At 50.1% G+C, this 12973-nt stretch overlaps 1 protein-coding gene across 6 annotated transcripts in view; it reads left to right on the plus strand.

Annotated features, from left to right (window-relative positions):
• The window catches only part of LOC119195667 (unconventional myosin-IXa-like), a 67822-nt gene that overhangs the window by 15245 nt on the left and 39604 nt on the right, over window positions 1-12973 (plus strand). For all 6 annotated transcript variants that reach the window (XM_062562827.1, XM_062562830.1, XM_062562829.1 and 3 more), the window contains exon 2: window positions 2950-3924. In XM_062562827.1, coding sequence (XP_062418811.1) covers window positions 3013-3924 — 912 coding nt within the window. In that variant the 5' untranslated portion in view covers window positions 2950-3012. The remainder of the gene's footprint in view (window positions 1-2949; window positions 3925-12973) is intronic.

The following is a 12973-nucleotide window of genomic DNA, read 5'->3' on the forward strand; positions in this document are numbered from 1 at the left end:
GTGTGTGCGCTGTGGAGGAATGCTGAGGTTTGGTGTTTATTGCTGTTACGCTGGTGAGAAGCGACGGTGAGAGAGGAGGGGGTGTTACTGCTCGCCCGGCCCGGACTCTGAAGACCTGCAGGACGAGTCGAGCTTCTCATCTCGGACTTGATGCCTTCCGCTGGCAGCTTTCTCCCTCGGAAGATCCTGAAAATTCCCCGTCTCCGCTCACGCGTCTGTAACCGAGTCCTTTACTGCATGTTCTGAAGCCCCCCCGCTGCTGTGCAATAGCCCCTTTCTTTTATTTTCATTCTCTCTCTGGGCCAAAGAACGATCTTGCAGATGCACTTTCACAAAGATGAGAAGCTCGCCTCTTCATCTCAGCGGGTCGGGAGACAACAGAAGGATGCTCATGACTCACTAAAGTACCAAAGATTCCCCAGAAACTGCAGTTATCTGCCCAAATGATTCCTCGAGTACGTGAAAGGGAGAGACAGCGATGTTGTAGTAGACTTATTCATGAACAGTGTAAGCCTGGATCATCAACTTAAAATGTACCTTTTCCATAAAAAACAAACATTTTGGAGTTCAGGACAGAGTAAGGACGTCTAAATACATGGCCTTTGGGTGTTTTCTGACATTTAGGACAATAATCAATACTTAAAGAGACAGTGTAGGGATGGCATTTGCCTCGAGAACATCACCATGACAACGGAGGCGCCACGGTTTTGCACCTGGCCCCTTTTTCTTCTCGTCCCGTCCCTTCCTCGATGTCCCGCCGGCCAGTTTGTGTCCGTCGCCACCCGTCCGTCTTCCTTCGTGGTCGAGCCGTACGGCGTGAAGGTCCATTGTAGTTTGCGTCTTAACGGCCGCTCACTTCCTGCCTGAATGACCTCATGGTCACCGTCCGACTTCGTGGCTTCGACACATGCGGTTTGTCAAAAGGCCAGCGTGTGGCTTTTATCCCTCTGACCTTTGACCCTCCAGCTGATGTTTGCCGCTGCGCTCGCTCTCTGCAGACAGTTGAGAGACTCGCTGCTTCGGCGGAGGTTCGAGATGAGTCTCAAATTAACTTGGTCATCCGAGCTTTTGAGGCAACATTGCGGGGAGGGAAGAATTTAACTCGGTGGTTTTCCATTTTCGGTAAAAAACAAAAAAACAAGCGCCATCACCCGTAGTAGGGATTTAGATCCTTTAAACTGTTAATCCGCAATATCCTTTTATTTTGGTGACATCTGTGCTGTTTATGAGTGAGGTTTCCTGGATTGTTGGTGTATCAGAGTGATTACTGCGCCGGAATGCTTTCTTCTTTTATTCTTATGTTGAGAAAGCCAAAAAAAACATGGGAATATATGAATGCAATAAGCGTCGGTCTAAAAATGGGGAATCAGGAAACAGGCTAACCACTATCTAGCACATTCATATGGTTTTAATGCAGAGACATTTTTCTTCTATAGATTTATATATATAACGTTAATTATTATTACCCTCCCTGGGTTAAAGTAATACATATTGTTCAACGTAAACGTTACCTCGACACATTGTTGATGTGTTCCTCTGTGTGCATGAAGCAGGATGCTCAGAGGGGACCCCTCCCCCACCCCCCAGACGACATGAAAGGACCGACTGTATTTACGTTTCTGCATAACGAGTCGATCCTCTGACCCGCCTTCAGCTCGTTAGTGTCTCAACGAGGGACTGCGTCGTTGTTTCTCTCTCCCTCGTCGCTGCCTCTGTTCCGCCTTTCGTTCCTCACAGTTCACCTCTTTGTTTCTTACAGCTGGTTATTTCCTTCGCCCTCCCTCCCCCTTCTTCTTGTCTGGTGGTGGCGGGCTGCTGCAGACTGCTGTAGGTGGTCAGAATCGCTGCAGACAGCCGGGGGGAGAGGAGGGAGAGGAGGGAGAGGAGGGAGAGGACGGTCTGTCTGGGGCGCCCAGAGGACGACTGGCTGGCTGCCTCATCCTCTCCCTCCTCTCCGCCTTCATCTGTCCGGTGCATGCACTTAGCTGAGGGGGAAAAAAAATTAAAGTCATATATATATATATATAATTGATTTGAGTTTTGGGATACTTTAGCGTTTCATGTATGCAGTCTGGTCATTTGTTTTTTTATGTTTCCATGGAGACGGCCTTCTAGCAAAGTAAAATTGTCTCCTTCCTAATGCAATTTTGTGTATTTAGTCACAGGATCTGAGTGACGATGTGATTAATGTCAGAGTAATCGTTTCCTTAATGATATTAACCTCACCAAATAATGACAATAATTGAGAAACGAAAACACTGATTATTTCCTGTTGTTTGATTAATTGGGTGATGTGTTCCTATTATACCAGTATCCCCATCCCATAATCAACTTATTTAACAGTAATTTACAGTCTTTTTTCACAGAGTGTGTGTGTGTGTGTGTGTGTGTGTGTGTGTGTGTGTGTGTGTGTGTGAGAGAGAGAGTAAGTGATGTGTTCACTATCAACAGGGAAGTGGTGAATTAAACCATTGTGCTCTCATTACAGCCACTGTGTGGAAGGTGGCAGCTGTTAATCTTGGCACACGGCGAGAGCCCTTGGGTTGTCACATGAGCACACACACGCACACACACAGAGCTCTAATAGGCCGGCGGGTAGCCTTTTTAAAATCATGAAGCAGTTACTGTTTCTCATTGTTTTTGAACATCAGTTCTCGTGTCCCTCTTTGACTCGGTCTCATGCCGCTCTTTTGTGGCGCCCTCGACAGTGGAACCCTTCACCGCCCACAACAGAAAGCCCATTGAGCCGCACAACTCCGTCATGGGACGGGTGAATTCGCCACGACTCCCCTGACCCCGCTGTGACCCAACGTCCCAGAGGGGCCCGGGGACGCGGACCGATGTCCGAAACCACAAGTGTCTCCTTTTTAGTCCTTGTGCTGCCCTTCCACCACGTCTGAGCTCTTCTCTCTCTCCTCTCCCCCCCCCCCCCCGCCTCCCCCCTTGCAGCTGGGATGAGTCAGTCCTGCGGGCCCAGAGACCAGGTGTGCTGATGGGACCTGCTGCACCGCCATGAGTCTACCAGATGGCGGCTGCAGCTACGCCAGCAGCGCCAACGCGGCCGCCGCCGCCGCCGTCTGCGGCAGCATGCGGCGCCGCCTGGAGGACCAGGAGTTCGCCCTGCGCGTCTACCCGGGCGCCCTGGCCGAGGGCACCATCTACTGCCCCGTCGGCGGCCGCAAGAACACCACGGCCGCCGAGGCCATCGAGTGCCTCATCGAGCGGCTGCGCCTGGACCGCACCAAGTGCTACGTGCTGGCCGAGGTGAAGGAGTTCGGCGGCGAGGAGTGGGTCCTGAACCCCGGCGACTGCCCCGTCCAGCGGATGATGCTGTGGCCGCGCAGCGCCCTGGAGAACCGCGGCGGCCTGGGCAGCGGCGACGACTACCGCTTCCTCCTGCGCGAGAAGAACCTGGACGGGTCCATCCACTACGGCGGCAGCCTGCAGATGTGGCTGCGGGTGACCGAGGAGCGGCGGCGCCTGGTGGAGCGGGGTTTCCTCCCCCAGCCCGCCGGGAGCGACCCCCCCGCCGACCTCTGCGCCCTGCCGGAGCTGACGGAGCGCGCCATCCTGGAGAGCCTGCGCGCGCGCTTCCGCCAGGAGAAGATCTACACCTACATCGGGAGCATTCTCATTGTGATTAACCCCTTCCAGTTCCTGCCCGTCTACAACCCCAAGTACGTCAAGCTGTACGACAACCACACGCTGGGGAAGCTGGAGCCCCACATCTACGCCGTGGCGGACGTGGCGTACCACGCCATGCTGCAGCGGCGCAAGAACCAGTGCATAGTCATTTCCGGCGAGAGCGGGTCGGGGAAGACCCAGAGCACCAACTTCCTCATCCATCACCTGACCGCACTCAGCCAGAAGGGGTTCGCCAGCGGGGTGGAGCAGATCATCCTGGGGGCGGGGCCAGTGCTGGAGGTAAGAGACACACACACACCACACCCCCCACACACACACACACACACACACACACGCCGCAACATCTGCTGAAACCTGAAAAGGAAGCGCAGTCTAACACTTGTGAATGTGATGAATGATGGATGCCTGTATTTGAGAGAGTGTTGAGGCCGGTTGGAAGCGCCAGGCTTCCGTTAAGCGAAAGAAACGTCTTTGTGTTGTAGTGACGTGTCTGCAGCGTAGCATTGTAGTAAAGGAGTAAGCGACAAAAGCCCCGATGAAATCTGAAGAGGAGCCAGCAGGGTTATTTCTGGTTGGAATGTCGTGAGGTACGGGATGGATTATGGAAATGCCTCTTTACCGCATATGACTCTTATATACACATATCATTTGACCCAGAAACTGGGAATGCAATCTCTGCATTGAACAAAACGTGGAATCCCGTCTAATCTGCCTGGATTATGAATCAATAGTGGATTGTGGATTAAGGAATTTCATTGGAAATGTCAAATGTTTTTTGGAAGGTGCAGTCAAGGGCATCGTGTTGTCTGCAGCCTCATGAATGCGACTCGGCGAGCTCCAGCAGGGTTTTCTGACCACCATTTTGTTCTGTCACGACGCGTGGGGGGGGGGGGGGGCGTGGCCTGTTGGGCGTGAAACCACACCCTTACAGTACAAACCCCCAAAGCATCCCGACGCTCAGGTGCATGTACGCGTACTTTGGTGGTGATGGTTTGACACCAGTGACTGAATACCTGTCAAGAGGAACGTTTGTCCTCTCTCTGAGGAACTGGATCCCCGCCTCCCGTGTAATCACTTCCCCATCAATCACCCGACTCTGTGCCTCTCACACCAACCAGTCTTTTTTTTAGTTTTTTTGTTGTGGAGAATGTGACACGTGTGCATCAGAAAATGTAAATCAAAGCATTCGCTGAAGCTGCAGGAGTTTGCCCTCTGCAGTTTTGAAGGCCTCAAGTTGACTGTTTTTGTCTGCCGCCATCTTTTTTTCTTTTTTTTTTGTCGTGTAGTTTCTCAGACTCCTCGCTGACATCAGGGCAGTCGCCCCCCTAATGGCTGTCAGTAAGAATGCAAGTTAAAGGCACTTCCCCCCTATTTCAAAGTTCAAATCGCCTGTTGTCGCCGACCCATTTTGTGTGACATCTCAGGATGTTGAATCCTCTTCTTTCCACACTTCGGATGAAGCTTTCTCCTGGACGTATAAAAGCATCACTCATTTGGCTTTAGGCCGTCAAATTCACTCAAATGTCCCATGGGATGAAAGGATTTTGGACGGACAGTGGACTCCAAACTCCAGTCGCGAGGCCTATAATTAAAAAAAAAAAGAAGAGATTCTTTGACAAATGGCGTAATCTGATTAATAAGAATGATATGTGACCACCTCACACTGTGTGAACTTATGACTCTGCATCCGGCTGCTGGAAACCAAAACCCCTTATTAACTGCCCCCCGGGGCGCTGTAGGGCTTTTCCGCCCGGCAGCTGGAACATGACGTCCACGTTAGTGCGCCGCTCGCGTCCCGCCAACAACAGCCGGGTGAGGAAATGTTCACGGTCTGCCAAAGAAGTTCTCGTTCCCTCGCTCTTTGGTTTCCACCAGCCGTGATGCCAAATTACAGAACCATTCGCCTCGGTCAGATGCTGCCACCTCGTCCTCTGGAGCTCAGTTCCAGTGTGGGTCGGGCGGCGCGGGGGGGGGGGGCTCTGGGGTAGAAAGGAAGACGTTTCTCAGGATGAGCCGTGTCTCGCTGGCAGGAGATGCTGTGGATTCGCTTTAAGAAGCTTACTGCCAAACTGCATGAACGGAGGGGGGGGGGAGGAGAACCGAAGCGCCAGTTGGAGCGTTAGTTTTTAAGGCTTGTTCTCTATAAATGTGCGAGAATCAATTATTTTTGTGCTTTTGCACGTTTTGATAGACGGAACGTCAACGTGGTAAGCGGATGTTGAACAGCAGCATCGAAGTGGGCTTTGAGTCTAAATCCACAGTGGGGGGGGGGGGGGGGGATTATTCCCCTCTGTTCTTCTTCTAGTCCTCACTCTTAACTTTAGCTGCTGTGGTTACTGTTTAATCTGCAAACTGTTTCCCTGATTCATAGTTTGTTTTCCTGGGGAGATTTACAAAAAAATGACAATTTTTCTTCCACACGGGGGAAAAAGAAAAAGGCGCCACAAGCTGAATTGTGCCGACGCCATTATCAACATTTTTAGTAACCGAGTAAATTGATTAATCTTTTTAACTGAATTTTTATCCTGATATTGATCTGAGCTCTAATACAGTCCCCTACATCAATTATATTTAGCTTTTAAGAGCACTGTTTACCTCGTTGCATGTGAACTTATCAGCACACACAGACGCACACAACATACTATTGACAGCAACTTGACTCGAGTCCCCTTCAAGTAGTGTGTGTGTGTGTGTGTGTGTCCTTTCTCCATTTAGACCGAGCACACAGCTTTATTGTCTCGATCAACGACCCTCTCGTTCTGACACGTCAGCGGTCGCACGGATCTATCTTGTGACCTTTTTTGGGGCGGGGGGGCACACTGCATCCTTTGTAGTCGGCGGGGTCACTTCTCGGACCCAAAGCGGCGAACTATTCGAGCGTTACGTCACGACCAGCGGGGTCCATCTGAAAGCAGTCAAATGTGTTTCATTGATTCAAGCTTATTTGGCTTTTGATAGAAGCTGTTTTATACATGTCTTAAGCATTTTTTTATTAATAGATAAATCATATATTCACCATCTTTAAAGTCTTACATCTACATCTGTAGTATTTAGAGAGGGAGACCTACAGACCGTCTGCGGTCTCAACAAAAAAACGTAGAACAGAGTCAGCGTTCCCCTTAATTCCCCTTTAATTGTTGTATGTTTGAATTCCCGTTTCCTACATGTCCTTCAGTGCCACGTAATCCTGCATAATCTCGGGATGACACAATCGCTCATCGAGTCAGACATTTTTCCAGCTTCTAGACAGGTTCCTTTTGGGTGTTCCCTCTAGCTGACTCTGACAGTTAAAGCTAACCTGCATAAAACGAGGACGTGACTGGCAGCGGGCTTTGAAATGTGTGTTTTTGTGTGAAGATGTATTGAAGGTGTAGATTTGAATTCCTGTAGATGTGGATGTGGATGTGGTGGAGAAAATGAAAGATCCTTGACATCACGTTGGATCATCTGCAATAAGGAAATACGGCTCGGATGTCAAGGGAAGCTCGTCTGGAGAAGAAAGGACTCCTTTTACTCCCTTTTGATGTGAGCTGGACTGGTAAATCTGAAAAAAAAAAAAAAAAGATGAAGCGTTTATCCAGAAACAGCCGTAATTGTCCTCAAAATGTTTGGTAAACACATGCGTTGATGGTTGATTCAGGCTGTGTGGGGGGGGGGGGGGGTCGATGCACACGTTTCTGCACATTACCTCTGCTCCAGACGCGTCTCTGTTGGTGACCACAAACATCCGGGCCTCAAATCCCCCCCCCAAAGAGCGACTGAGGCCCCCCTCCCCCCCCAAGCTGTGTGCCATCCGAGGGCCGGATCACAGCCCGTCTTTGTTCTGGTGGTGTGGTGGCCCGGCAGACCTGCCTCCCTGCATTAGTAGCTGCCCCCCCGCCCCCTTCCCCGCCCCCCTCCTCTCCACCAGATGGTTCCCATCCAGATGCCCCCCCCCCCCCCGCTCTTAACCAGACCCTCAGGGACGCGACCTGTCTCCAGTGGCTGATAGATGGCTCCAGGTAGTGCCATGGCCGGTCTCCTCTGCTTGTGTTGCTCTCCATCAGCCGGTGGTCACGTGATGCTCTGAGAAGAACCGAAAGAAGCTGCTCGCCTTGCAGTCCCCGCTCTCGCGTGCTCTTTCTTCAGACTACTTCTTTTCATTTATTCCTGCGGCATCAACGAGATGAGGCCGCCTTCAAGGATGGCCGCCTCCGGCCTCGGAGAGAGAGCCGCGCGCTGGCTAACCATGTGGCCCACGTGTGTGTTGCCGTTAGCGCGTCCATCCACGTCGTCTGGCCGCTCTGCGACGCGCTGCCACACATCTGTTGGCTGGATTATTCCCCCCCGTCTCCTTCTCGTTCCGTCGCTTTCTCCGCAGCGTTCCTCGCCTTCCTCTCTCAGGAAGCTCAGGGCGGCGTGCGATAATCCCCGCGCAGCCGACAGCTGCACACAATGTGCTCCAAACACTGCGTGGTCGCAGAGTTGACCTGAACTGGGTTCAACAGTTTAAGCTTCCGCTTTTTTTTTTTTTATGTCTCAAATGCTCAGTTTCTTTCTGCAGCTTGAGTTTCAACGGCTTTCTGGCTTTTATCTGTACATGTGCATTGACTTGAGTGTGAAGTTTTTCTTTCTTTTTCTTTCTTTCTCGCTGACCTCACGCAACTCGTCCCGCCAGGTTCGGTGCGAGGCCTGATTCAATCAGAGCCCGCTTACGTGGTGTCGCAGAGGAGATTACACACGTTAGGAGTCGTAGTTGGACATGAGGCCATCTGGGATGACGTGAGCAATCGAGTAAACAGGACCTGCATTAGTGAGCTCTTCTGTTTGAGCCTGTTAAATAGACTGTCATCAATCAAATTGGAATGTAATTAAGCCTCTATAGAGAGATCCGTACTAGTTCAGCATTGCATTCTCATTCCTAGAAAGCCTGCAGCGTCTGCCCTGTTTTCTGCAGGAAACAACCGAGAACCTTTTTAAAATCTGTATTCTGCCGCTTGTGAAGAGTTATTTTAAGTCTCCAAGGAAAACAAATGCAGCTTTTGTATGTGCCTTCCTGGGGAAAGTTTGCCGCTTTAGACTATACGCATATCTCAAATTAACACAATTACAAAAGAGGAGGCTGGGCACAAATCATTTTTCTCTTTTTAATATCACCGTCTTTAAGGTTTACTGGACAAACATAATTTAAATCTGAGGAAAGTGCTCTGATTACATACAGTACATCAATCCATAGCACACAATGGAATCAATCTACACATCCCCGCTGAGCTAAATCAGACACATCTGGAGTGTCTGGTGCACACCAAGTATGCAAGTTGACTGGCAGAACAACAAAATATCAGAACAAGCTTCCCTGGAACTGGTCTTTCTCGAGGACCATTTCATCGGCAGAAAGTGGTCCCGATGGAAGCAGGAGGACACAGGCCTCTGATCTAATCCTCACCGTGCTTTCAGTCAAACCCTCGGTGGTTTGGCAGGAAGGCCGGAGCGGGCTCCTCCTCCTCCTCCTCCTCCTCCTCGGCCTTCAGGCACCTGCCCGCCGAGCCTCGCCCTTCAGGTTGCGACAGGTCGGCGCTCTTAATGCGCTTCGGAAACGCAGAGAGCCGACCAGCACCCAAACAAAGTGAAGCCCGCGTTGTGTCCGGGCTGCTGTTGGGCTGAGTGAATGGTGCAGATGTGCCATTGAGAGTGGGCGGCTGGATGAAAAGGCAGGGAGCGGCCCGGTGGAAGTTTGAACTTGTTTCCCAGACTGAGCTTTTGGTTGGGTTTGTCATGTCATTGTGCGCACCTGTCTGCGTCTGTTGGACCGTGCCGCTTCTGTGTCTGAATGCACACAAAAGCCCAAACGGAGCACGTCGGCCTTTGTGTCTCTTCTCATTACGCTTCTTTCCTGCAGCAAATGAGTTTAAATTTCCTTTCATGTCTCTTTGCTTTCACCTGGTGAACCCTGTGTAGTCCTCGCGTTAATCGATCCCAGCTGGTTTTCCCTGCTCCTCATCCAGTAAACGATCAATTTCAGTTTCAATTTTTTTTTGCGCAGTATTGAAATAGATGAAGATGTTGTTGGTTAAGTGGCAGCTTATTGAGCCCATGTTTCCTTTAATTCCACATTCGAAAGAGTCAAAAATCTTAATTGAATCTACAACAGCAAAACTAATATCAAAAAGTCTGTTTAAAAACTCTCAAATTATTGCTGTCGCAATAACTGCAGCGTCACACTGAGGAACTATTAAACGGATGTCTCAATGCAGTCCTGCTGTTGTTAAATGCCCCCCCCCCCCCTCCATTTAGCTCAATTCATCCAGGCTTTGCTCTGTATTTAGATTATCCGGAAGGATGCAAGAAAAACGAGGATATCTTTCTGTCTTTCTGATTTAGCTGCGTTCATCGGGCCTCACCCTGCTCAGCAATACGTGGTTCTGCTGCATCACTGCAAACCCCCCCCCCCCGCTCTGCCCGGATAATGGAGCAAGAGGAGAGTAAAGGAGGAGGAGGAGGGAGATGAAGGTCTTGGCTTAAATTATAGAGGGCGAGCGAGCTCCCATGTGCCCCAGTTTCCTCGGGGTTTTATTGAATTCAGTGCGGCAGAAAGGCTTCCTGCAGGGGGGGGGGGGTTAAACAATTCTCCGCTCGCTCGCCGTGCCGCCGGTTCACCTCGTAAACACGGCACCCACAGCAGCACTCTGAACCACAGCAGCACTCTGGGGGGCTGGCAAAGGTCACGCAGGATGACTGAGGAGTGACCCTTTAAAGTCACTGCACTTGGGAAAGTCCTGTGAGACTAAAGTAAAAATAGAAAGATAAAAATAGACCCCCCCGCGCTTCGGGTGTGAGGCGTCGTCCTGCAGGCGGGAAGTTGTCGGGTCACATGGGACGAGACACGGGACGCGACGGGGGGGGGAGAAGTGGGAGGTAACAAAGTGAGGAAGAAGGGAAGGAGAGGGATGCGGCGCCATATTATTAGAATAACTAGAGAGGAGACGAGTGGCTTCTCGGGATCCAGAGAGAAGCACCAGCTCTATTTTCAGCTCCCTCCCACGTTACCCCCCCCCCCCCCCCCCCCCACAAAGAAAAGCTTCAACCCCTTTATTTAACTGTGATTCCCAAATCCACTGCTCCCACTCAGCGCTGACTGAACCCCCCTGAGGGAACATCACAGAGACGAGGTGATCAGAACAGACCTCCAGGCTCTCCTCTCTCTCCTAACCCTAGAGCTGAAAACAGGAAGTTGTTTGATACAAATGTAAGTTTTTTTTTTTTTTTTTTTTTGAAGAGGCAGTGAGCTGAATATGGAAACTTAAACTTATTACTGGTGTTTATTTCTAAACAAAGTGTTTGCGTTGCGAGGAGCACAAATGATGATGATGATGAGATGATGAAGACTTTGGTGAACATCTGGCCTCGCCTGCAGCAGCGGGTTAACTCGCTCGTCCTTTTTGATGGGTTCCCATATAATTGGTTGAAGACAGCGACGTCCTTCTCTTGATGGATTCCATTCAGCCTCAGCTGTGCCATCATTCAAATGTTAGCATCGTAACACGCTAAGCTAAGATGGAGAATGTGTGGGAAGCGTTGCTTGGGCCTGACATGCTCACCGTCGCCTCCCAATGACGAGGTCCTGTGTCTGTCTCTGTCTCCATTATTATGGACCATGTCTTTGTTAGAGGGCTTCTTGCATCATTTAAGAGGAGAAGAAAACGCTAAGGGGACATTTGGGGAAAGTTACACGGGTAAATGGGACGCATTGAAGTCATGACGTCATCTGGCGAGGCGTGAATTAGCAACTTTAAACCCCCTGCAGGGTCTTTTTAAAAAAAAATGTATTCTCTTCAGATGTGTTAAATGTTGCACGCGACAAAGAGGTTGCACGATCCCGCTGCTCACGAAGGAAGTGCGAAGCAGCGATGAGGCCTGCGGAACTGAGTTAATGAAGTGAAACTACGAGCAGCGGAGGAAACGCCTGAGGTCACATGTGTCCCTTCCCCTGTGAACCGCCGGTAAACAAAGCACCAGCCTTCAATGTATCTGTGAAAAAGATGAATGGTCGATGCCGTCAGGTGTTTGTCATGTTAAAACCGTTTAATTTCAATACCCATTTTAAACAGAATATTTAAGTAAATTCTTATAAAGAGACAAATTTAGGAAATCACAAATGTTGACGATGAAGTTACTGTTTCATGAAGAACAAACATTTGGCTGCTTAAAAGCTTTTATGGTCTATTGGATCCTTTTTGTAGGACACACACACACACGCTTTTGTCTCATACATGCACAAACACACCCACACTCTGTCACAACATCAAAACTCTTAAATGACAAACACACACTACACACACACGCCTCACACCGAAATCCCTGAATTAATCATCTCTCACTGCAGCACAACACACACACACACACACACACACACACACTGCATTATGTAGGAGTCCAGCTCTCGAGGGATTAACACAGTCAGTCGTGGGATTTTCCCACAGCACCTCGCAGGCCGAGTTACATTTACTGTCAGTCAGAGCGCAGCATCAGCTCCGGGTACACTGCCCGAAACACGCTCAGGATTCACCAAGCACACACACTCTGTGTGTGTGTGTGTGTGTGTGTGTGTGTGTGTGTGTGTGTGTGTGTGTGTGTGTGTGTGTGTCTGCATGCTTCCATCCAGCTGTTTTGAGACACGAGTGCTGTGTTAAACCTGACTGTGAAAGACAGATAAAAATATCAATATTTAAGGTTGCTTAAATGTGTAAAACAGTCAAAACGGGGATCAAATAAACGTTTTTTAAAAGGACCTCGGTAACACCTGGACCTGTGATGTTAATGTAGATATGTAGATTTTTCGGGCCCTCCCCTTCTCTCTTCTCCCTCCCCCTCCCCCCCTCTGTTGTGGACGGCGCTAGAGGGCCTGCTGACAGTCCCGTGCAGTGGAAGCAGGCTTTTATTGGGCCTCCGTGTTCAGCCCTTCCTGAGGCCAATGGGATCCAGATGTGGCCCCAGCACTGTAGTGACAGCAGCCATTTATGGAGCGAGGAAAATGTGTCTGTGTGTGTTTTTGTTGTTGTCAACAACACGTGTGCAGATGTGTTTGGCTGCGCGGGACTCGTTTAACAGGCTGGAAACGTGAACTGGCCTCAGTGCCCTTGAGCAAGACGCCGTCGTGGCGTTTTTTTTGTGAAGAATCTTTTGGGTTTCAGACCTTGAGGCTGAGGACGTTTTTTTTTTTCGGGGGGGGGGGGGAGGGAAGTGAGGAAAGTGAGGACATTTTTGACATTTTTGACATTCTTCACATGTTCAGAGAAGGGTTTGGGGTTTAAAGACTGCGTTTTAGGGCCGCGGGGTAGCGTGTGGTCTG

Source organism: Pungitius pungitius, chromosome 6 (assembly GCF_949316345.1).
Source record: "Pungitius pungitius chromosome 6, fPunPun2.1, whole genome shotgun sequence".
NCBI lineage: Eukaryota > Metazoa > Chordata > Actinopteri > Perciformes > Gasterosteidae > Pungitius > Pungitius pungitius.